Here is a 27,135-nt window from a genome sequence, read left to right on the forward strand (position 1 = left end):
TCTGAGATCCAAATCCTAATATATCTTCCAACTTCAGACAATCTTTAATGTCTCTGTCAAAAAAAAACGCACTTATACGACTTCATTACAAGAATAAAGTACATTCCTTTTATACAGCTGTCAAATAAATTTGCATAAAGTTTGTGTGAAGAAAATCAAAGCAACGAACATTAAAACCCCCTCCAAAAAAAAGTCTTGCACAGAAGTAGTTTGCAACACTGACACAAATCTACTGAGTTGCGAGTGCAAATGAAGAGCAGCTAAAAGTTTGCTAAATTCAGAGTGAAATGTTGTTGAATTGTGAAAATTAGTGTAATCATCTCTTAATGCGCTCCATATTTTTTTTTTTTGCCTTAGTTACGCACGCTAATGTGGATCATGAATGTTTTGCTGCTATAATGACGGGGTGTGTGTAATGCAACAAATCTGTAAATAAGAAGCACTTAAGACAGCAAATGATCTTATTTGCTCCCCTCCTGTGCTGTCTGAACGCATCTGGCAAAGATGAGAGCTTTTATTTACCGGAATACATAAAGTCAGAAGGGAAAACAACAGAGACGGATCGCTTACAGCTTGTATGTACTGTTACAGCAACAGTGCCATCTGCATAACTTAAATACGCAGAGTTATGTGAGGGCACTGAACAAGAAGAGTCCTCTGTTGAAAAAGTTGTAAATATGTTTGAGTTGGACTATTCCCAGGACGCATCTATGACATTTTTAAATGGAGATCACTTGCAGGAACGTAGTGAAAGGGGTCTAGGCCCAGGCAAGGGAGGTATAGAGGAGATAACTGGGAACAGATCATGAAAAGTGATAAGGGAAGAAGGGAAAGTGGTAGGAGACAGATTTAACAAGTGGGCGAAAATCAGCAGCAGATGGAGGAAGCTTAGAAAATAACTATTACTATTACAATCAGTTAAAAGGCACCTGTTAACATGGAGGCTGCCATTGTCATGGGTCGGAATGTTAAAAAAATATGTTATAATACAAAACATATGCATATAAAAAACTGCTTATAAGAAGCTAGAATGAAAGTCAGGGAAATGGGCATTAGTCAAAGTTGAATTTCACACAAACAGATGAAATACATACATGGAAGCTGTTTTATTTATTTATTTATTACAGGTACTTATATAGCGCCTTCAAGTTATGAAGTGGTATATATATGTTATACATTTACATCAATCCCTGCCCTCATGGAGCTTACAGTCTAAGGTCCCTAACTCACATGTATATACTAGGGCCAATTAAGACAGAAGCCAATTAGTCTAAAAGCATGTTCTCGGAGTGTGAAAAGAAACCCATGCAGACCATGCAAACTCTGTGCAGGTAGTGCTGTGGATGGGTTTCAAACCAACTACCCTAGTGCCTAGTCTGAGCAATGTTGTATGAGGAGTGAAAGAGGCTCAAAAATAAATTGAACAATGTAATAATTAATACTAATCCATATATGCAACTTTATTTGCAACTTTTTATATCTGTCAAAAGACTACCTTTAAAATTTACTTCAGGCAAAACTGGAAATTAAGCCTTGAGATATAAGCAGGGCATACCAGCCAACCTACAATCCACCCCACGCTCTTTAATCGGTAAGTTGGTGATCCCGATGCATGGCATTTTTTGAGGTTGGACAAAGTATTGACTCTGGTTCACTTTCAGAATACAAAGCTATGATGTGATGCATGCGTTAATCACGTGTGTTCAAACCTGGCGTACGAGGCCTCAAAAAAAATTATCAATCTCAAACATCAAACTTATATTTCCCGATCTGTAGCAATACACACTCATAGAGAAAAAAATTGGAGCACTAAGTTTAAAAACCCAAGTGAGCCCTTGTCATGAAGATTGAAGATCAATAAGCAGCACGTTCAGAGGAAGGATTAGGGACAAAATGCATCAGAGAAGCTTAAACTTCAAATGCGTCCTCAATCTTTGTTTCCTCTTCATCTTTAGAAAAGAAGATCACTCCGCTGGATGTGGATCTCCAAGCAATTCTCTTCTGTGAAGTTGCAGGCAAACAAATTGTTTTCAAGGTCCCACTTAGCAGCATAATTTAGAATGGTAATTCTGTTAATGCACTCAGAAAAAAAAAGAATAAAAACTTTGTTTCCTAGCAGACTTAATCCCTATAATGTTTTCTTTGTGTCTGTGTTCTATTTGAATTAGGTTCTGTTTGGTGCAAGGTGAGCAGAATTTGGCTGGTGCTAGTAAAAAGTCCTATCCTAAGTTTTCTGATCAGAAGATTACAGAATTTTTATAGAATTTTCTATTGGCTGCTTTAGAAAGTTAGGTAAACTTCTTAATGTGAATATTAAAATTTTTTGTTAAATGGGCACTATAATTGGTGAAAGATAATAACAAATCTCAGCATGAGCAAAACATTAAAGCTCTTTAGATTTTTCAATAAAAAAAATAAAAAAATGTAAATAGTGATATGGTGATATTTGTCTTCTTGCCCCTTCCTGACACAACGGGAAGTGAGAGAAAAATCCCTCCAAAACAAGTTAAGCCCTTGAACACCACAGTTGTCAGTAGATCTAAGAGCTCTTGACATTGTTTTCCTGCCTTTGACATTTCCTTTATATACACGTAAAAACCCAGGGCAGCAAATTGCCATTGACTTTATTGGAACAGTGCACATAACCGTTCGGAGGCAGCATTTGACCTGCTTTGCTTTGTGCTGGGTTCTTTTGGATGCAGCATCTCATACTGAGGTGTGTTTAAACTGCAGCCAAAGCAGGTCAAATGTAACCTTTTCTTCTAAAACACTGCATTTTTTATTCAAATGTATGCAACTGTCTTTGACAAGAACACCCGTTGACATGAGCCCAAAAGGAGATTGTACAATCAAATTGTAACCTGAATAGTTGATATTCACTATCTAAGGTTTAGTAAACTAGAGTTTGTACAGTCCTAAATTAATAAGGACTTTAAACAGTAAGCATCTCTGATTGCTTAGCTTTAAATGAACTACTGTGGCCTAGACACGCTCAGATTATCCTTACATTGTTTTAACATGTTATGTAACACAAAATCAAGCCTGGTATGACATGTGAAGCTTGGGACAGTAGACAGCGGAATGAGGACCATAGGAAGAAATCCCACAAATAAGTTATGTAGACTTTACAGTTAGGACATTTTTCCTTCGTTCCTACCTTCATTGCTTCCTCCCTTTCTTCCTCCTTTCTTTCCATTCTTTCACCTTGCCACTTGAAACAAATCTGACCAGGGGCCTTGATGTAGATGGACATACTATCCAGGTTTCTTTTGGCTTACATTAAACCCAGGTAAAGATCCTCCTTGGCTCTTAATAGTCATATCTTATTTTAGGCTTGTTACCTTAATTTCGTCCTCATTCTTGACCTTCCTTCCTTCCTTCCTTCCTTCCTTCTTTCCCCTTTTCCTTCTACCTTTCCTTCCATCCTTTCACCTTGGTCACTTGAAACAAATATGATGTTTCCAGGGAGCCTCGATATAGATGGACATACTATCCAGGTTTCTGTTGGCCTACATCAAGCCCAGGGAAATATCCTCCTTGACTCTTGATAGTCATATTTTAATTTCAGCTCTTTATCTTCATTTCGTCCTGCATCTTGTTCCTTCTCCTTTTATTTCTTCCTACCTTCTACCTTTCCTTCTATCCTTTCACCTTGGTGACATGAAACAAAGCTGATGTTCCCAGGGGGCCTCGATATAGATGGACATACTATCCAGGTTTTTATTGGTCTACATCAAACCCAGGAAAATATCCTCCTTGGCTCTTGATAGTCATATCTCAATTTCAGCTCTTTACCTTCATTTAGTACTCCTTCTTGTCCTTTTTGTCTTCCCCTTCCTTCCTTCCTACTTTCCTTTCTTCTTTCTCTCCCTTTTGCTTCTACTTTTCCTTCCATCCTTTCACCTTGGTCACTTGAAACAAATCTGATGTTCCCATGAGGCCTATATATATAGATGGACATACTATTCAGGTTTCTATTGGTCTACATCAGGCCCAGGAAATAATCATCCTTTCCTTTATATACTCCTCCCTTTAAAGTTTCAGCTCTTTGCAATTCATGCTTAACTAACTAGAGTCAAAGGTGAATGGAAGTTCCAACACAGCAAGAAAGGTTATGAATACCTACCTTAGGAATCCTTTGGAAAGTTTAACTGAGCATGCACAGATGGATAAGAGGCTCTTGCTTTGCATAGATGATACAGATTGCACTTCAAATATGATGCGCATAACAAGAGTTGCTCTGTCTGTGAGAACAGTGATATTAAGCGAAGTAAATAGTTCAAGTCATCACTTCATATTTGATGCTAATGATTCCAGTAAGTACCTCATCCCTCAGTGGTGTCAATAATTCCCTGCGATTTCACGGGCTGCCTATTCAGTTTCATCCCAGAAAAATGACCACCTTGCGCTAAGTGCACTCAATAGATCCATTTTAAAGTTGGAGCTGTCTATCAAAAAAAGTTTGCCAGATACTTGGAAACTGAGCTCACACCTTGAAAGGGGAACTTTAAACCTGGTCTTTACCTTGCTCGCTGTGGTGGATCATTGTATCCTGGCTTCGGCACAAAAACGGTTAAAGAAAACAATGGAAGCCGGAGGGGAGCGGGAGAGTGGATAGGATTTACTGGCGTTTACTTTTAATCTATGGTGCTTTCGGCTCTGTAGCTTATCAGCCCTATGTCAGCTTCTTTTTCCTCTTTTATACTCGACGCATCGCCCCCCATGCTGCTGCTGAGGGACGGGACCCGAGTGTCTGTCAGCTTTTTGTCAAGGGAAAAAAAGGGAGAAGAAAAAGAACGGAACAAGAGGCAAAGCAAAGCTAAGAGGAATCTATTAGATGTCACTGGGCTTTTGTATCCATGTCAATGATTCAGGATTAGAGTGTTTGAAATAATCTTATTGAGGGGAATCAAAGGAAGAAGGGAGACGAGGCAGCCTCCAAAGCATATGGCAACAGCCTTGACAATATCTTATTAGGAATATGTGCCCTGGCACCATTATCTCCGTAGAATGCTATTAGACCAAACATTCTCCAGCTTATATGTGCCACTGACACACACACTTCCAAAAAAAAGTTCCCAATAAGAAAGGCAGAGAGCAAATTGTTCCCTTTGGTAAATTACAGGAGGCAATGAAAGGCCTGTGACTTGCACGGTCAGGGGCTGACTGCAGGAGGAATAGACAGAAGATGCACACTCCTTAAAAGGTATATGGTAACATATAGTCAAAGATCCATTAGCTTGATCTCCTGTAGGACAGCCTGCCGGAACCTGTGCTCCTACGCAAACCACTAGGGAAGCCGAGCTGTCAATTAGCCCTCTGCCTAGGGTTTTGTGAAGCACAATCATGAATGGAAGATTAGTTTCCCAAAAACTTCAGCCAACAGCTGCTGTCCTTAAGGGTAGCAATAATACAATTTACTCTTTTGAAGGACCAACGGGCATTTGGACCCACAGTCCTTCCTCTGTCTCCAAATGTCCCTCATTTAGCCCTAAAACAGGTATAACACTATATAAGGAAATAAAAATACAAATTTATTACCAAAGTGGGTTTACATCATTTTAGTGTCATCCTTTATATTATTGTGTTGCTTATTTTTAACAATAGTATTGATGGAAACTAGGGATTTTGCCCCCCCCCCCCCAGTGACCAGTAAAATGGCGTTATTTGTTAGCTCTGGAAATATGATTGAATGTAGTTTCTAGGGGCACCAAAGCACCTATATGAAGGAAACTTTTCCCAAGAACTGTCATTGCTGACTTTTCTGAAAATACTGATTGACTGTCTCTCATGCTGACCCTCTGACCTCAGTACTTGAGTCACTAACACAGAAGAAGCAGACTTCTCCCAGGTCAGTGACTTAGAAAACAGAAGCCAGTCAGTTGACATAACTGCCAAGCAACTAGAAATTTCTAAAGGGGTCAGGAATGGCAGCCACCGTATTTCTCATAGGAAAGGTTTATTTAATAGGGATTTTGTTTCAAAGAAAAACAACTTTGTGATAAGGCTCTGATAGAAGAAGCTGGTTGTTAACTCATGTGCTACATATTGGTTCCAAGCCCAGCACAATGATTTAGAATCCATTCACACCTCCTTGTTTAGGTGCATTACATTAATGCATGGCATTATGTCACATGCTAACATGTGCTGTGTTAGGCAGCCCATTCAACCAAAATGACATATTGGACATGCAATATTTTTTTCGCACGCAATGCACCAAAACATACAGTAGTGTGTTATGGTGGTTTATGCTGCACTGCAACACGTGTGTGCTTGGTTAATGCATCCTGAATACCTTGAAATGCCCAGCTTTGTGTGTGAAACAGCCAAAGGCCAATCCTTGTCTCTTTAGCCTTGTTGTTTTAATATCCACTAAGCCCTTGTACATACGGTCGGACATTCCGACAACCAAATCCGTCGGACTTTGTCCAAAGGATTTTGTCCGAAACTGGTGTTGCATACACACGGTCGGACAAAGTTGTTGGAAAATCCAATCGTTCGTAACGTGATGACGTAATTTCGTTATGACGGGTCTACGTTCAGGCTGGTAGCCAATAGCTTTGGTCTAGGAATTTGATCTGAGCATGCGTGGCACTTTGTCAGATCGGAATTCTCTACAAACGATCGGACAAAGTCAGATCGAATCATGCTGTCGGAAAATTTTATAGCCCAGCTCTAAAACGTTGTTGGTCAGATATTCCGAGGGAAACAGTCCGATGGAGCCCACACACGGTCGGATTATCCGACAACACGGTCCGATCGGACATTTTCCATCGGAATGTCCGACCGTGTGTACAAGTGCTAATTCTTGCTAATATGTAATCTTTATGCCATTAAAGAGGGTTTGATAGGAGAATATTAATTTTAATACACTCTGAGAAAACCCCAACTCTATTACAAAATATCGAAGAATGAAAATAACCACATTGTAGATATTTTTGGCTAAATGTTACAATAACTACTCAAAATGTGCACTTACTAAAAACATGCCATGGTTTCCCTTTAGGCTATCAAAAGTCCATCTGTGCTGTATTATCGTCAGATTGTTGTCATGTTCTGCTCCTGAAACTTCTCTGTCTATAACTGGTCTAAAATTTGGCATCCATATTTGCTTGTCCATGGGAAATGATGATGTTATGATTTCAATTAAGGCAGGAATTACAATTGCATGGCCAACATGGTCAAACAAAATGTCTGGTTCCAATCATGAAAACAATAAAATAAAACACAAACGTCAGCTGTTACTTTAGTACTTTAACCAGAAAACCAGCCGAGACATCTTAAGAAAGAATCACTGGGAAATGAAATGGCAAAAAAATGTTTACTGTATTCCATAACCTGAATTTGCCTTTATTATAGCTTCCTGAAATCCTCTGGACAGCCAAACTGGAAGAGGAAAGGTCATCACTCTGAGCCAACCGTTAGTGGTTAGTATTGTTGCCTTGCAGCAATGTGGCCCCCATTTTGACTGGTCAGGACACTATCTACATGGAGTTTGCATGTTCTCTCAGTGTCTGCGTGGTTTCCTCACACATTTTGGCTCCTGCCTAAATTAGCCCTAGTATGTGTGTGCTTGTATGCATGAGAGATAGGGACCTTAGACTGTAAGCTCCTTGAGGGTAGAGATTGATATGAATGTACAATATGTAAAAGTACTGCTTAAACTGTCAAGACTATAGAAATATCTGTAATAAATTTGGTCCCTGGTGTGGTTGTGGTGTATGTCAGGAATGCCCAGATAGCAAGACTGACTGATCAGAATAACAATCCTTTTGGCAGGTTAAATAATTCCTATATACACTATATTACCGAACGTATTGGGGCGCCTGCCTTTACATACACATGGCATCCCAGTCTTAGTGCGTAGGGTTCAATATTGAGTTGGCCCACCCTTTGAATCTATAACAGCTTCAACTCTTCTGGGAAGGCTGTCCACAAGGTTTAGGAGTGTGTCTATGGGAATGTTTGACCATTCTTCCAGAAGCGCATTTGTGAGGTCAGGCACTGATGTAAGACTAGAAGGCCTGCCTTGCAGTCTCCACTCTAATTCATCCCAAAGATGTTCTATCTGGGCGGAGGTCAGGACTCTGTGCAGGCCAGTCAAGTTCCTTCACCCCAAACCCGCTCATCCATGTCTTTATGGGACCTTGATTTGTGCCCTGGTACAAATCAATTGATGGAGGGGGGATTATGGTGTGGGGTTGTTTTTCAGGGTTTGGGTTTGGACTTGGCCCTGTAGTTCCAGTGAAGGAAAAACACTTAAAATTATTGTAAGCCTTTGTTTTGTTTTTTTAATTTAAAATAACAAACATATCATACTTACCTCCACTGTGCAGCTCGTTTTGCACAGAGTTGCTCAAATTGTCCTCTTCTGGAGTCCCTCGGTGGCTCTCGCAGCTCCTCCTCACATCAGATAACCCCCTAGGAGAAGTGCTCTACTAGGGGGTTACCTTGCAGGTGCGCTCCCAAGTCCAGCATTCGGTGTCCATAGACATGATTACCGGACTCAGCCCTGCCCCCCGGCGGCCACCTCATTGGATGTGATTGATAGCAGCGGGAGCCAATGGTTGCATTGCTATCAATATATCCAATCATGAGACACAATCTATCCAATCATGAGACACTTTGCAGAGAGGGACAGCATGTCACCACCAAGGGAAATACGGGGCTCACGTAAGTAAAACGGGGGGGGGGGGTCTCTGCCAGAAGTTTTTTCACCTTAATGCATAAGATGCATTAAGGTGAAAAAACACAAGGGTTTACAACCTCTTTAAGGTGTCAGCATACCAAGACATTTTGGACAATTTCATGTTCCCAACTTTGTGGGAACAGTTTGGGGATGGCCCCTTCCTGGTCAAATATGGCTGCGCACCAGTGCACAAAGCAAGGTCCATAAAGACATGGATGAGCGAGTTTAGTGTGGAGAAACTTAACTGGTCTGCACAGAGTCCTGACCTCAACCCGACAAAATGCCTTTGGGATGAATTAGAACGAAGACTGCAAGCCAAGCTTTCTCATCCACATCAGTGCCTGACCCTGCACTTCTGGAAGAATGGGTAAAAATTCCAATAGACACACTCCTAAACCATGTGGACAGCCTTCCCAGAAGAGTTGAAGCTGGTATAGCTGCAAAGGGTGGGCAAACTCAATATTGAGCCCTACGGACTAAGACTGGGATGCCTTTAAAGTTCACGTGCTTGTAAAGGCAGGTGCCCCAGTACTTTATAGTGTATATATTTCAGTTCTGTATTTCGCTGATTGCCTGGAATTCTGCTTCAAGCAGCATAGTGGCCAAGTGGATAGCAGTCTTGCCTTGCAGGTTTTAACTCCAGAGACACTATCTGCATTGATTTTGCATTTTCTCCTCATGTTGGCATGGGTTTCTGTTGGGTGCTGCAGTTTTTTCCCCAAAACATGCTAATAGGATATTTGTCTTCCCCCAAGGTGGCCCCAGGGCAGTGATGGCGAACCTTGGCATCCCAGATGTTTTGGAACCACATTTCCCATGATTCTCAACTACACTGCAGAGTGCATGAGCATCATGGGAAATGTAGTTCCAAAACATCTGGGGTGCCAAGGTTCGCCCTCATTGCCCTAGGGTATGTGACTATCATAAAGACATTAGCAATTTTGAGGGTAGGGTAGGCAATGAGAACAGTTGAATGCTTTCTATTTAATCCTGCAGAAAAAAGTGTCACCACTATATAGTAAAGTAAAATTACAACTGAAACACCTTTGTTTTTTTCTAACAAATGTTTACAAAATTTCTACCGTAAGTTTTTACACTACAGAATTGCAGCCTCAAGATTTGTGCAAGGAGCAATGGCTAGCTATGACAGAAAGAGAGACAATGGATGATTTTACAGGAAGGCCTTTAAAAACATCTATATTCAAGAAGAAAAATTGAATATACTGCAGTCGTTAAATATGGTGACTGCATTCATTTTCATCAGGCTAAGAACATTTTCAGCAAGTACAAAAATGACCTGTTGATTGTGGCAGAAATGCAAATGTTATCTTCTTACTAAACTATTGTCTGTAAACTATAAATTCCTCCACATCCCGATGTAATGGAAATATCCAAATCAGGAAGGCAGCCTAGTGTGACAACTCTGCTCCGACAGATACAGTGGAGTAAGGGTTGTCAACCTATGACAGGAAGTGTGTTATTCAATATTCACAGGATAACAAAGTGAAAATAAAAGGAAAAAAAAAACCCTAAAAAATAAAACAAATGTAGCCAGCAAATCAGAGTGCTGGTAATCTGTTAAAGTGTTAAACCCAGGACCCCGTATTCACTGTATTCGCAGCATGTTAAATTTGAGGATGATGATGGAAAGAACAGGAGTGGCATGTAAGCATTGTTACCCTGGTACAAGACCATGCTGCTTAATACCTTTTCTCAATAGCAGTATATAGAAGTCTTGTGACTTCTATCAGTGTCCTACTGAGCACTGGAAAAAGCTTGTAGGAGGAGTTTTCATTCACCTTTGATTGTCCTATGTGGATGCAGGAACCTTGAACCTCTGTCTAGAAAGTGCTGATTGGACCTGTGCCAATCGCATGCACCCTCCCAAGAAAAAAAAAAAACTGTCTAGCAATATACACCAAACTGAGCATGTGCAAAGTGCCCCCAAGGTTCTGTACTATCAGGAGATGGATTGGGGACTGTGGAAAAAAGGGGAGGATCAGAGAAGACTGGTTTAAACAGCCTTTTTACACAATGCAGAGGATTAACCCCTTAGGCTCCACAGTGAGTATAACAAGCATGCTTTACTGAATATACAGACTGATTTTACTGCTGTGGCTTTAATAACATTTTAATACAAATGTTTGCTTTTGGGTTTAGCTATGTTTTAAAGTGGTTGTAAACCCTTACAAACCACTTTGACCTACAGGTAAGCCTAGATTAAGGCTTACCTGTAGGTCCAAGAAATATCTGAAGATATTTACCTGAAGACAGCCACCAATGTCTACGTTGCATGCGCCGTAGACAGCGGTGCGCAGGCACGCTGGGTAAGCCGCAGATCGCGGCGATATTCCGCGAGTGTCGGCTCCCATGCGCATGCGCAGGAGTGACGTCATCGCTGCTCCGGCGAATCACAGCGCCAGAGCAGCGAGACCCACCTAGAAGATGGATGCTCGGAACTACAGGGAACAGCGGTGACATCACTGGCTCCTGTGTCAGGTAAGTGACACATAATGGGCTACTATGCGATGCATAGTAGTCCATTATGCTTTACCTTTGCAGGGAATCAAAGAGGAAGTAAACCCATCAGGGTTTACTTCCTCTTTAATGGTGTTTAAGAGCAGTGTTTCTTTTTTTTTCAGAGTTTCCCTTTAATTCATCATTTATTTACAGCTGAAAGCGTATACCTAAGTTAATGTCCAGCAAAATCAGCTTTTTTTGTGTCTGCGGAAACGATGGGAAAACACGATTTGCACTGATCTACTTTCTGCAATGCCATCTTTTTTTTCTGATAGTTGCGCTGCAAACCTAATTAGCAAACTCACTCATTAGTCTTCTAGAAAAATTAGCAGAGCTTATGCTAATTACTCCTGTAAAATTTAATAAACTCTTTGAAATAGGGATAGACTAATGAGGTTTTATTTATTGAACTAAAATAACTGTGAGGAAAAAGGTTAGGACATTGGGATACCCATTGTGGTAATAAAACCACAAATTATTCCATTCCAGCACAGAAATTTTATAGCAACGCTTTTAAATTCAAATATGAGTTACAATTCGAATGTTAAATCAATCCTGAACTTAATTTAAAAGAAGAAACTCTCCTCCCCCGTTCTTGGAGCCATGATTTGCTGCTCGGAATAACTTCTCGCTTTTAATGGGGGTAGTGAATTTGTGTCACGGAAATAGCTCTTTTCAAATGATATCATGAGATCATTAGGCAGCATTTTCCTTTCTCAGAAATCAGGACTGCAAGGTTCTGGGTATACTCATGACACTCTTTGCACATACAAAAATAGCGACCGGGGCTTACAACGAAGGCCGAAAATGTATGTTTCAGCCAAGACAGCTAGTGATGGTAATGTGCTATTAGGTACTTGGATCATTTCAAACCCTGTACTGCACTTCGAGGGATTATGAGGACAACAACAATGTAGAATGCAGGATGGGTGATGTGTCATCCCGAGTGAGTATGTATGAGGACAATGACAATCGGAGACACAGGATAGGTGATATGTCATCTCGCTATGTGCCAAAGTAGTGACTCTCTGGGTATAATCACTGTGGCGTATGGTCATTTTCACTGTGACATTAGGAGGATAAATTTGCCTATGAGATTGCTTTAAAATCCATTACCATGGCGCAAAACCATGCTCACAGTGGTAGGCAGAATAACCATTTAGCAAATGAACATTTTCACAGTGGCATCAATGGGAACAATTACTATGGCACCTGGGCCTTCTGACTGTGACACTGAAAGAATAATCCCTGTCGCTGTGGCACACAAGCATTTTCAGTTTGATAATGCTGTTAATATGCAAGCTGGCACACAAGCATTTTCAGTTTGATAATGCTTGAAATATGCAAGCTGGCACAAAAGCATTTTCAGTTTGATAATGCTGGAAATATACAAGCTGGCACACAAGCATTGTTACTCTGGGATAAGATCATGCTGATTGGCAAAGAGGATAACCACTTGAGCTGTGAACATTTTCATTGTGGCATTGGTGGGAACAATCACTGTGGCATCTATGTCTTCTGACTGCGGCACTGATAAAAAGAAATAATCACGGTGGTACATGTAGCTGCTCACTGTGGCAGTGGTGGGAATATTAACTGTGACCCACAAGCATGTTAAATTTGAGGATGATTATGGGAAGAACAAATGTGGCATGTAAGCATTGTTACCCTGCTACAGGACCAAAGGTGCCATGTAAGCATTGTTACCCTGGTACAAGACCATGATGACTGTTAATGACAGGATAACTCTTTTGCACGTGAGTATTTTTCAGAGTGGCATTCATGGGAAAATTACTGTGACATCTGGGCTTTCTAAATATGACACTAATTGAAATAATTACCACAGGACATGGGGCTGGGGCCGGGACAAGGGGTGGGCGTGAGGGTCGGCTGCCCTGGGCGCAATGGTTTAATGGGGGTGCCTTTCCTCTGTTGCAAGGCTGACAGGAGCAGTGATTAGGACAAGCAAATGGCTGCTGGGTGTAGGATCCCCTAAGCGTGCACATCATGAGTGGACGAGGGGGGCGCAGTTTGGCCCTCGTGATGTCACTGACCCAGCGGTCCGTGACGTCATGAGGGGGCGGTACCACCAGGTGTCGTTGCCAGGTGGTCCCGCCCTTACGTATATAGGAACTATTGCTGGAGCAGGCATTCTGCACCAGCTGTCCTCGCAAGCGAGATTTGTTTTTCAGGTTCCGGAGGTGTGCGGGTATCATGATTGATGATAGATTTACATAGGGGGACACTGTTGTTTTTTTTATAAATTGTCAAAAACTGTCTGTGTATTTATTACTTTTTGACACTTTTTTTGGTGAATGGGTAGGGGTACATACTCATTCACATGGAGGGGCGGGATCTGGGGGCTCCCTTGTAAAATAAGCCCCCAGCTCGCAGACCCCCCACAATCACCGGCCAGGGTTGTGGGGATGAGGCCCTTGTTCCCATCAACATGCCCTCCCTGCCCTAAAGCACCCCCCAATGTTGAGGGCATGTGGCCTGATATGGTTCAGGAGGGGGACGCTTGCTTGTTCCCCCCTTTCCTGACCTGCCAGCCTGCATGCTCAGATAAGGATCTGGTATGGATTTTGAGGGGGACCCCACACCATTTTTTTCACTATTTTTAACTATCGGCATTTTTTTTTACATTCAGCTGTCAGCAGGGAACTGGCTGGCCCGTTCCTTAGCAACCAGCTATTTTTGAAAAAAATAGCACATGTGATACCGTTTGTGAATTGGACCTTTTTACTTATATTTGGAGCTTTTTATACGATATTTACCAGCACATTTTAGTTTTTCTGTAAATCCTGCATAATCATTTTTTTTTTTATGAATTGGACTTAATTCACCACATGCGATAATTTATGCGAATGAGTCGCATAACCGCGTTTATCGCATGCAGTAAATGTTAGTGAATTGACCCCATGTTCGTTACCACATTGTATTTCAATTATTTCTACCCTACTCCTATTAATCTGAATGGCTGAATGATCTTGACGTGTGCAGGCTTGCTTTTTGAAGCTCTATGCCCTGTGATAGGCACTGTGATAGGCACTGTTGTATCACATTTCACAGAGCCTGCCTTCTGAACTACAGAGGTGCTGAAATGAGAAGTTTCAGGAGGCGGAGTCAGTACAGAAATCACTGCTTGCCAGCAGCGAGGTACCATGAGATATGGAAAGAGATGGGCAGCAGGCAGGCAGAACTCACAACATGAAGGGAGATTTCATTTGTTTGTCAAAATTAACTATATTGCATTTACAGTTTTTGTATTGTATTTACAAGTTGGATGTTATAAAATGAAAGTGTATGACTATAGATCTCCTGTAAATTGTGACTGTAAGACTGTAAGTCGTGTTTACATCTTGCTTGTTGTGCCATACCCTGATTATTCACCTTATTATACAGTATCTGTTCCTCCTTTTATGCCACAATAGAAGTAGCAGTTTCATGTGTGAAGGTTTATCTACAACATCCTGTTCAACCTAATACCTGTATTATTGATTCAATTAAATTACAGCTTTCATCCTGGTAGGGTATACAAGAGCTGTTAGTGCCCTGAAAATTGGGGCGAACTAAGCAAAAAAGTAATAAGGAACTATTGCTACCACTGTTTTAAAGGTATAGTGCATTAATCTTTGTCCTGTTTTTACTATCTTGTGAGTCACTGACCCAGAAAATGCATAAAGATGGGAGTATAGTCCTTTCCCACTTTACTGGCTGCCTGATTCCAATCCTTTGGATTTACTAAAGGAAACCAGGTTATTGGCATATAAAAGTGAATACTGTAGCTGCATGATGAGAAACTGTATATATTTAAAATAACAAACCTTGCAAGGGAAACTTAAAGTGGTTGTAAACCCACAAAAACAAAACAAAAATAAATAAACCTAGAAGACAAAGGCATAATGAGCTAGTATGCATAGTTTACTAGCTCATTATGTATTACCTTAGATCAAAGCCCCCACAGCGGTCCTCGTTCACCGCTCCGGCTGGTGGCATCGCTTCCAGAGTTACTTACTAAGGCATACAATACATAAGGGAATCAGCCTGTCCAGGCATTTCCTTCATTCTGGCATTGAGTATAACCGGCCAACTCTGAGTATAAAATACACTGATTGCTAGTGGCTGGATATTGGGAACACCTAATCCCAACCCTTTGATTATTTATTTCCAGGATTCCCATCACTGCCCACTGGAATATCTCTGCAGTTGATTTTTACACAACACTAAGCCTTAAGGGCCGTATACACGGTCCAAATATCAGGTGGCATTGACCTGGTTCAAAATAAAATGGCTGACATTCGGCCCCTATGTATGGCAGCCAGTCTGACAGGAAGGAGTATTACTGAGAAAGGTCTGCCGATCGGCACCCAACTAGCGAACTCAGGCAATGGCTGAGAACGCTGCCTGGTATGTTCTGGCAGAGGTCTCAACCCCCTGTCAGAACACAATAGCTCAGTAGGGGAGATTGCTGTACTAATTTCGGATAGTTTGTACAGCAGCTCCTCCTGAGCTCTTCAGTTTTGCTTGGTTGAACAAAAAAAAAGCTACTAATATGTACCAGGGTTTACCAGGAAACACAGATGTACAGGATAGTAGTACTCAAGTCGAGCTCACAAGTCGAGCAGTTTAGATGATTTAGTAAGAGATTGCATTCCTGCCATAGGTCACGTCAAAAGCCTTAATCCATCTAGATATGATAGATAATGAATATTTAATATAAAAGTCAGATTACGGTAAATTTCTTAAAGTTTGAAGCGTGTGGGAGGGTAGTTTAGTCTTTTGTGACTTTACTGGTTGTGTTCCTATCCAGTTTACCACTCAGAAAGGAAGATCAGAATGAAAGACCCGACCAGGACTTTTCACTTACAAAACTTGCAAAATTCCTTGAATAATATTCGCTATTAACTGTCTGGTGTTACTTGTTGCCTCACACTGAAAGAAAGACATCATAATATATAAAAAATTATGACAATTGACCAGTGGGGCAATATATTTCCATTTACATATTCCTAGTCTAGAAATGATTAAGATGAGTTCTTTTGTAGGGAAGTTTGACAGCTGAGCTTTGTGTAAATGATGACACCTACTCGTCTTGTGGGTTTTAGGTGCACCTCTGACGTCATTGGAAACCTTGCTTTAGTCACACATGAAAAACCCTGTTTTAAATGCCTTTTACAAGTTACAGAGCTGCCTCAAACAAAACCAAGTATTGAATTTTTAACGCAAAATGTGTTATTTTCAAGTAATGCTTGAAATCAGAATATAAGAAAATACATTTAAAGCGAAACTCCTGGTTGATAAGAACTATTTTATTGCATTGTGTTTTCCTTTTTATATGCAGCTGGCATAAGTATCCATGTATATCAGCTTTTATCATCCTTTGTATAGCAGCACTCAGACTGAGAGAGGGATGTGCGGCACTAGTTGCCAATCTGGCAGTGCTGCATGCACATACACTAACAGAAACATGTTGACAGGAGGAGAGAAAATGAGAATTATCAGTGTGTTAACTAAACTGTTCTTTCATTGTCCAATCAGCAAACTGCATGTAGGTCAATGACACCACTGTCTCCCAAAACTCTAACACAGAAAGTAGTGTCAACCTCCTAATTGTGTTGTCTGCCACAATTGAACCACAGAAGTGGTAGGATATAATTATGAAGATAGATAGCACAGTATATATCTATGCAATTTATATGTGTATTTCTAGTATATGACTGCCTGGAATTCAGTTTTAAAGTGTAGATTCTTCTTTACAAAAAAAAATCACACAGTCGTGTCCCAAATGTTTAAAGCAGTGTCATATGCCAAACCTACCTACCACCCAGTGATTCCTTTCTGTTTAAACAATGAAGACCACAACCGCACATAAAGAAGATTCTTAAAATCTTCTGCAGCTAGCGATGGCTTCATTTCAGGCCTTTATAGGGACTGAGCAGCCGTTGGGACCAGTGCCCCCTAGTGCCATGGGAGGCATTGTTCTTGTTCTTTTGGGTTGCTCTTGAGCAGTGTGTACTCATCATTGGTGGCAGATGACAGTATATGTTTGGCATGTGTGCCCCAAAAGAAAAGGACAAATCTTCCTCCTGTGGCACTAGGGTGCACTGGTCCCCACAGCTGCTATGTCCCTCCAATAACTCAGGATGGAGCCATTGCTAGTGGCATAGGATTTTAAGAAGTTTCCTCTTAATGTCATGGTAAAATTCATTGTTTAAAAAGACAGGGAGCTCTGGCTAGAAGATAGGATTAGCATGGTATACTGGTTTACACATATGGGACAGCACTGTGTGCTTTTTTTGTAAGATTCAATTTACACTTTAACAACAATATTCCTATATGGTATGGGATTGATTTAACTAAGGCATATCGATTGTTAATTTTGCAAGGACATTTTCCCTAGCCTAGTGAATGTGGTGAAAATTCACTTTGCAAGGAATACATAATCAAGGAAAATAAAAAGAAACGGTATATTTGCTTGCACATGATTGGACTATAGATCAGCAGAGCATCATCTTATTCACTAAGCTAAAAATAAAATTCTCTTGCAAAGTGCAAATTCCCTTTCAAAGTATACAGTCTATTCACTTTTAGTAAATTAACTCTTATGCCTCCAGCCATTACATATTTTCTTCAAATTATTGATCCAGAATCTATCTGTCTTGTAGAGGAAATATAGAACAAATTAAAGCTGGTAAACTAAACTGCTATAGCTCAGAAAAATGAAATGTGAAATAGGCGAATTTAATAAATAGGGATTTTACAGTCTCTGTTTCATAACCTTGAAAGATAACAAGTCAATATTTGTGAATGCTTTATTTCAGCTGTAAGGCAGAAGAAAATGTAATACCAATTACCTGTAATAAAGCATGATCGGTTTAGCTGTATACATTGTATGAAAAGATACTGTACAATTTCTACTATATGTCAGCATATAAGTACTGTTACAAATTTACTACCAATTAAAGGATATTCGCCACCTTACAAGTGAAGTATGACACTGATGCTCATTTGCTCGTCAGATGTTACCATGTCCAAAAAAAAATAAAAAGTGTGGTAATGGTCATGAGATCATTATGATAAAAACACCAGAAATATAAAAGGCTATAAAATTAACAAGCTGATTCTTTTTGCTACTGGTATAAGAAGTGGCATAACTTAAAAAGTAACAATTTCACGCCCTAGTGATCCATGCCTATTTACTGTCAGTCCTCGTTAATGCACTGTGCACTTGCTACACTCAGAGGAGGGTTAATTCACAGTGTTCAGTAATGAGAATAGGACAGTAAGACGACGAGATATCCAATTACGTAAAACATAACTAAAAGGCAAGGAAAAGCCTGATACAGGAACTATTAACTGGCCGGAGGAATAGGAGGAAGGCTGGAGAAGGGAAAAAAATAATAAACAAGCGCAGGACGGAAGTCATACGTGGAAAATGTGCTGCAAGGTAGAATATAGACTGTAAAACTAAAACCACTGATGACAGATCAGTTAGTCATTGCAAATTGGCAAAAATAAATATTACATATAGATAGCTAGATAGCTAGATAGGTAGACAGATAGATAGATAGATAGATAGATAGATAGATAGATAGATAGATAGATAGATAGATAGATAGATAGATAAAATATATCTATATCTATATATATATATATATATATATATATATATATATATATATATATATATATAGTTCATTGCCAAAGACATTAATATATTCTCGTTACTTCACATTGTTTTTCGTGTTTCCAGACAAACCTTAATTTTTTGTGCTCTAAAGGGACAAAAAGAAAACAGCAACATTTGTAGTGGCTGAAATATAAACCACGTAAAACAATACTTTTGAAAAAAACAAACTGAGCTGCATTAATTACACCACTGCTGAGTTGACATTTTCCTGCCCATTGCAACTCTAAGGAAAAGGGAACAAAATAATCACACAGTGGGGCTGATTTACTAATAATCGCATGAAAATTCCAAAATGCTGGTTGATGGATCGATTTGGGTACAATCAGCCTGCCCAGAGATGGCTCGAATCTCGACCAGTCGTTGCTGAACCAGCCGAGATTCAAACCCTTTGGCTGGCTTAATTTACTAACTGATATATCAGGATGGATGTCATACCACTCTCTCAAACAAAATCTTTCTAAAATTGAGCTGATAATATTGCCTCCCGTTCATGCCCTCCTCCATCTCTTTTTCATCAAGATCAATATTACCACTATCAGTCCCATCCCTCACACCAGGGTACTAGGTGTAATCCTAGACTCTGGCCTGCCCCTTCAGCCCCAAATCTAATCACTGTCAAAAGCTTTTAAACTTCATCTCCATAACATCTCTAAAATTCACTCCTTTATACCTAATGAAACCACCAAGCTACTCATTCACTTGCTTTTTATCGCTCACCATGACTGTCGCAACTCCCTTCTCTTAGGGCTACCTTAGGCTATCCCCCCTTCAGTCTATCATGAATGCTGTTGCCAGACTCATCTACCTTACCAACTGCCAACCCTCTCTAGCAAGCTCTCCACTGGCTTACTATTCCACAGAAAATTAAATTAAAAAAAACTAACAATATACAAGCTTAATAGAACTCTGCCACAAGCTACATCACCACTTGTCTCAAAATATTACCCAAACTATCTTCTTCTCTCCACCCAAGGTCTCTTGCTTTCTTGTCTCTTCCTCCTATGCTCATCTCCAGGACTTCTCCAGATCCTCTGAGATTTCTTACCTCAAACTGTTTGGCTATCTCCTACTCTGACCACCTTTAGGAGATCCCTGAAAATTCATCTCTTCGGGGAAACCTATCCCGCCTCCACCTAAACAACTCAACTTTTACCTCTTCCATTAGCTCATTCCTCATAGTTTTTACCTTTTGTACCACTTGCCCCACCCTATTAGATTGTAAGCAGGGTCCTCTTAACCCTCTTGTATTTTATTGTATTGTAGTTGTACTGTCAGCCTTTAGATTGTAAAGAGCCGCACAAACTGTTGCCACTATATAAATCCTGTACAACAATAATATTCAGTAATCCCAAGTAATGAATCAAATATCATTTTCCATGAGTCACAGGCATTCAGATTGGTCACCAGGTCACTGCACATGCACCTTTTTTATTTAGTAAGCCTGATATGGCTACACATTTAAAAAAATCTTTGTTCAGTGTTTCTAAAGGCTCAGGGTTTTTTACATGAAGGTAAAAAACCTTCTCTGTGCAGCAGCCACACCTATTACCCGAGCCTCATCTCAACCCGTCGATGTGCAGGAGAGCCTCGGCCCTTCAGAGGCTCTCATTTCTCATTGGCTGAGCCACTGGCTTCCGCTGCTGTCAATCACAGCCAGTGAGCGAATGAGAAGAGAGAAGGGGTAGGGCTAAGCCACGGTGAATGGAAACACAGTGCAGCGGCTCAGGAACAAGCCTAATTTGGTGCCACCAAAGCCCAAAAGCCTTTAATATCACTTCAAAGCTTAACTCCAGTTTCAGCAAATATTGTCTCTATACAAGAGGCATGTGTGCCGTTCTCTCTCCATGTGTAGGATGATTGGTCTTGTCTCCACCCCACCTGTAGTTTTCTGCAGGCAGTCTGTAGTGGTTGGACCTGCTGGGTCCCTCCCACAACTCTGCTCTCCACACAGGCTATGTACAGTACAATGATGATGTCACCGTTACTTGTTAGAACTACGCTGTATTTGTAAAGGCATTTGGTGCACACACAGTGAATGTATATTTATTGAGACTATTGAGAAATACATTAAATTGAACTTTATGTGCCCGGAGTTCAACTTTAGGTCCTTAAAATGAGTGAAACAAGTACGGTACTTTCTCTTTTTTTTTTTTTTTTTTGATAAAGACATATTCAAACATGACATGCATAATTTCAAGGAAAACTTGTTATGGGTTTTTGGTGCAAGCAACTTACTCACAACCTTTAAATTTGTCCAATTTTTACTTGTGGTACTTAACTTTTCCTTTTTTCCCTGTTGGAATAAGCCCATAAACTCATTTCTTTAAACAAGGGTAAACTAATTCTGTTTCCATTTGAAACCATTTCCTCCAGGGATTCTTTCACAGATTAGAGCCTTGCACAAGGCATTCCTACTTGCTGACAGACAAATTCCATAACCCAGCAAGGCCATTGGAAAAAGAACGTAAAAAAAAAAAAAAACCCTTCAGGAAAGGCCCACATTTCGTTTCACTTTTTAACATATTCCAAGCACGAACGCACCTATCTAGAGGTTCACAAGCTCATTTACAACATATATTTTTTTAGGAAAAGAGTTGCCAACGTCAGTAGGTTGCTAACTAATTGCCAAAGTTTAATTCAAAGTGGCAACTAGGAAAAAAAATGTAAATTCACTTGCAAGCTGTCTTATTTTTCTTTAATAACCAGGAATACTCAAGCGTAGCTACCTGCTTCCTGTGAAAATAACATAATCAGCTAGCTGCTGTCTACAAAAATATTGTAACGACTTAATTGTACAAAGGAAAGTAGTCAAATTTTAGTGTAAAATCAAATTTAACCAATTTAACACAAATAATTTACTGGATATTCTTCCTGGAAGAAAAATAACACAGTGATCTCAACTTAAGTGTAAATGTCACAGATAACGTTGCCATGACCTTCTGTGATCAAAGATAGAGTTAAAAAATATTAGAGCTGGATCTGATCTTGCGCAATTTTAATATCCAGTTTTGTCTCTTTGAGGAAAGCAGCCATAGTTATTAATTAACACAATGAACTCAAATGGGGCCAGATGAATAATTATGAATTCAGGAGACAATTTTTCCCTTATTTTATATAATTTTGTTAAATTACTTTGAGATTAGTATATAAGATATAGCATAACAACATCCTGGAGTCTCACAAAAAGAGCCATCAATGCAATTAATCGCAATATTCAATCACCCATGTTGATCAGGTCTACAATAAAGATACATACAGCACACATTCAACAGAGTTAACGTATCACAAAAATACACAAATACCATATTTAAAAAAAAAATAAATGCAAAAATGTATTCATCCCATTCAGAAAGTAATCAACGGAGCAACATAATTAATTGTTTCAAAACCTCACTTTCATTAAAGTGTATCTAAAGCCAAAACTTTTTTCATTTCGGATAGCATACGAAATGGTTAAAACTCCTGTAAAGTTTATTTTTTAACTTTTGCTAGCTGTGTTCCTTTGGAGGGGAGGGGGTCATTTCTTAATTTCCTGTCTCAGAGACACAATGGGAAGTAAGAAAAAATCTCTCTAAAGTAAGAGAAATTTTTTTTAGCCAATTTAACAAGTATTCTTATCAGAAGATTTAACATATTTTCCTGTTCTTGTTGAAACACCAAATTTTGCATTTTCTTTCACTTCCTAACTTGGTGACAGTGGTTACCAACCATGATGAATAGAGAGTGCAAATCTTCTAAACCTTCAGCACTGTATCCAAAATCAAAAAAAGTTTTTGCTTTAAGATGCTCTGTCAAATAAGTATAACTTGAGCAAAGAATATGCCTCTAAAGAAGAATAGGAATAGTAACCTCCTGATAATGCTGAAGGCAGATTTAATGCTGAGAAATAGTCCCTTGAAGTATGCTGGGCAACTGACACTTCCAGGAGTGTGGATTTGATAGATTCCCTACGGCTCTCACTGGTTCCTCCATTTGACCTCCATGTCACTGCATCACATAGTAATGACATGGAGGTTAGCAGGAAGAGCCATTGAGTGTCACACAGGACACAGGAATTTGACATTTCTGGAAGTGTTGGTTTCCCAGCAGACTTTGGAGGACCTTTTCCCAGCATCTGAGATGCATTCTACCGCATGGCCAAAAGGCTTTTCTCTTTGCACAATTTCCCTTATGTGACAGAGTGTCTTTAAATTTCCGAAGTTATCAAATATTATTACCATCCTTTGCTTTACCTACATAAAAACTTTGAGACTCTTTTAATTCTTCACATAAACTAGTCCAAACATGGCTTAAATATCAAAATGTATATTTTATCTGATATAGGGAAAGGAATTGTGTACTGGGCGCAAATCAAAAACAATAAAATGTACATGTATCCCTAGTAGATGAAGAGTGATATTGCAATATCCCAACTGCCTGTCTTTAAGGGAAAACATTTTAATTTATTTTCATGCTGGGTTGATATGAGAGCATTTTTTGGGCACATATCAAATTAAAAAAATACTTTGAATATTAGTGACTGTAATAAGCGGAGCCTCCATTAGAGTGATCATCAATGTACAACATAAATCACTATCACTAAGGCAATGATAAGTAAAAGACCAAAAGCCACACATAAAAAAACTCACATCTTTACCAAGGCTGACATATATATGATTACTACAGTTATGAGATCCATTGCAATTACAGTGGGCTAAACCATAAATATTGCAACTCTCGCAAGCAACTGTCACACAATGTGGTGCAAGCCATTTTGTTTGATGATTGTAAAGTTTTGAAAATATATCCTTTGTATTTCTCATCATTGAGATATTCCAATGCCTTAATTTGCCGTAGCCAGATCCCTGCATTGTTTTAGAGACTGATTCACCCAACTTCATGGCTGTCTGTTCCTTAGTTGTTATGTGACAGGTGCTCTTCACTTACACAATAAAAGCAGTAGTGTTATAACAAACATGCACATTTCAAACAGACTGTGCTGCTATTCCTCATTAATATGCATATTGACATTTTAATACAATTTACTGTAGGGCTACCATTTCTACAAACTATGTAGCAGGGACTAGAACATAAAGTCTTGAATAAGAAAGGACAACATGTGACCATTTCATGTTTCAATTGTCTCTATGTGCTCCTTATATGGTCAATGACATCACCCAGAAGACCCTGCCCCTTTATTTATAACAGCTGTCATCAGACCTGTCATTTGGAAGGAGTGAGGTGACTGGAGCAGAGATGTGTCGGCAGTTGGTCGGATTTTTCTTGTGACAGGTGGTGAGTATCGTGATTGACATGGATTTGCATCGATGGATGATGTGATTGACCATGGAGGTACTGTACACCACAGGACATTTTTATTTTATTTAATTAAAGAACTTGTCAAAAACCGTGTCATTGTTTTTATTTACAGACATCTATGAATGAAACCTAATCTGTGAATGGGGGATGGGCAGATTCAATTAATATGTTATTCATAGAAGCATAGAAGCTGTAGTATGGCTTCTATGAATGGTGGAGCAGGGCAGAAAATGCAAAAATGCTGATTTAGATTTTTTTTTATATTGACTATTTTATTTATACCACCAAGTTTTTTTTTTTTGGGGGGGGGGTTGCTTGGTGTCCCCCTTAAATCAGTAATTGAATAAATGGATAGAATGGAAGTGTAGATTTAAGCAGTCATACTAAGGTTTCACTTTTGTAGATACGAAATAAATATGCTGCAGATATATAATTATTAAAGTGGACTTACTGATATGGTAGAGGAAAACATGTGTAAGTCATCATGCTCAATGGGCATTTGCACAGCTCTCTTGAACACAAGTCTCCTGGCAGGAGAAAAGCAGCATCAAAAATGCACCTAAAGCCATGTTTTTGTAAACACGTTTAGGCACGTTTATGCGTGCCAAGTGCTTGGACGTTAATTCATTTCATTGCCCAGAATAATAATTGATTTAAAATATTTAATATTTATAATTATTAATAATATTATTTAATATGAATAATATTATTTAATATTTATTAGCGTGCATTTAGACACGTTTACATACATTTAGCCGCGCAAAGCATTTTTTCTGCCAAAACGCAGATGCTCCCAAATTCGCTGGCAGTGGATTTTTATCTGCCTCTATGGATGGATGCATAGGCTAAAATTGAGGGGCGTTTAGAGGCAGAAAAAAAAGTCAAACACTCCTAAAAATTGCATTTTTAACACCCAGGGTGCATGAGGACCAAAGCATAAATTAAATTGTATTTTAAGTATATTTGTGTCCCTTTAGGTAGTCTTCACAGAGTTTGAGAAGCAATTAAACTATATGTGAAATAATGGAGCAGATGCGGTAGAGGGTAGGGAAGGTGTCCTATGCTTGACTGCTTTCTTTCCCGATGTCTATGCATTGTACTGTACCAAAATGCCACTACTGCTTTCACGTGTACAGGAGAAGTCGCACAAGACAGGTGTTTCATTGTAATGAGATTTAAAATAAATAATAGACTTAAAAACAGTTCCAACCTGTCAATAATCACTGGATCGGAGGGAGTCTCATTCCTGTTCCCGCAGCTCTTCTTATCACAGCAGCGGCTGTAGAGGTGGAAAACACAGTTTTAGTAATACAGCCATGTCACAAAATAAGCCACATTAAGACAGCAAGTTGAAATTGCTGCAGCAGTAACAGGATTGTAGCGATCTAGAACCAGTGTCAGAGAACAGGTTTGGGCCGCATGGGGGCTAATTACTAGCGCTAACCTCTTCCAGCACAGCTGCTAGCTTATTAAGCCTCCAAACGGCACAGGTAAATGAGCAAATTTTCCTTGAAAAACTCAGAGCTTTTACATTTCTCTGCATTTTAGACAGGGCCTTGATGACTTAAAGGGCAAATAATAATAAATTACAAATTGGCTCATTTGAAACAATTCTCAGAGCAGGCCTATTTGCAAATAATGTATTAAAGTGAATCTATATTTTTTTCTCATACCAACTGACGTAACACATCTGATGGAGACCAGGCATTTTAAAGTGTCTGCTCCTACCTTCACAGCATTGCTTCCTTCCTTAAAGCTAAAGTGACCTAACTTGCCTGTAATAAAGTGCATCCCACATCTGTCAGGCAGCTGTCTCCTGTAGAAATATTCTGTTCTGTGGTGACAGGTTCTCTTCTTGTCTCTGAATTTCCCACGCTGAAGGTGGTAATAGTCTTCTGTGAAGCTGCAATGAACATGATCCTGATGGGGATCCGCCCCCTTCTTTCCGCCTCCTCTGTTTGATACTGTACACTGCATGTAACACAATCAATGAATGGGGGAGCAAATCTTGAAATTCATCTCCATTGAGAGATCATGTTATATGCAGTGTTCACTATAAAAAAAAAATTCCAATGGAAAATGGAGGAGGAGGGAAGAGGTAGCGGGTCCCAGTCAGGAGCTTGTTCACTGCAGCATCACAGAAGGCTTGGAGCTAATAACTCTATCAGCAATGTAAGTTCAACAGCAGGAAGAGGACCTGCCATCATTGTACAGAAGAGTTTTACATGATCCAACTGCCTTCACAATGTGGAACATACTTCATTAAAGGTAAGGAACCTTTAAAATCCTTTTTAACTACTGACTTAAAGACTGTCACCATACCGATATCTGATGTTTCTGGAAAAAGGAGAGTAAGAGGAAAAAAGTGAGTGGAGGGGAGAATTTGGTAAAGAGCCTGAGGGTGGGGAAGGGATGATGATGGGATAGGGTCTAGGATTATCGGTCTTTATATGGAGTTTCAACCTTAGATTTGTCCATGTCTGTATACAACTAAAAATCTTAGCTTGAGTCTCAATGTAAAGGGTTCTTTTTTTGAGTGAAGTTCAGCTTTAAGCTTTTGTAGTGGATGTCTGGAGGTAGTTGGGCTTTCGAGAAGTCTTCTTGCTAAAGAGTGTCACTGAGAAGCTGGGTAAAAGCTACTGCTGGAAACTAAGAAGGACTCAACACCCACAGGTCAAGGTAACTTTGACTGCTCTATAAGGACAGATTTATTACAGAGAGATCCACTGCAATTAAGAAAGATTGTAACTGCTCTTACAGTGTCATAAACCAGTTTTCTGCTCTCACAAGAACAAAATTTACTAAGAGGCTGCTTAACTACCATTTTTCTGAATCCCTGTCCTATTTTCGTGCTTTTGGGGTATATAGAACCGCAAACCCCTTTGTCTAAAATATATTTCTCCAATAATAGGTGAAGGCTAAAGTGATGGGTGCT

General features: G+C 39.6%; 1 protein-coding gene across 4 annotated transcripts in view; it reads right to left on the reverse strand.

Annotated features, from left to right (window-relative positions):
* The window catches only part of EBF1 (EBF transcription factor 1), a 487,852-nt gene that overhangs the window by 406,811 nt on the left and 53,906 nt on the right, over window positions 1–27,135 (reverse strand). For all 4 annotated transcript variants that reach the window (XM_077468416.1, XM_077468414.1, XM_077468417.1 and 1 more), the window contains exon 6: window positions 25,411–25,479. In XM_077468416.1, coding sequence (XP_077324542.1) covers window positions 25,411–25,479 — 69 coding nt within the window. The remainder of the gene's footprint in view (window positions 1–25,410; window positions 25,480–27,135) is intronic.

Source organism: Lithobates pipiens, unplaced genomic scaffold (assembly GCF_037356315.1).
Source record: "Lithobates pipiens isolate NorthernLeopardFrog02 unplaced genomic scaffold, aLitPip1_a1.2 Scaffold_8, whole genome shotgun sequence".
Classification (NCBI taxonomy): Eukaryota; Metazoa; Chordata; class Amphibia; order Anura; family Ranidae; genus Lithobates; species Lithobates pipiens.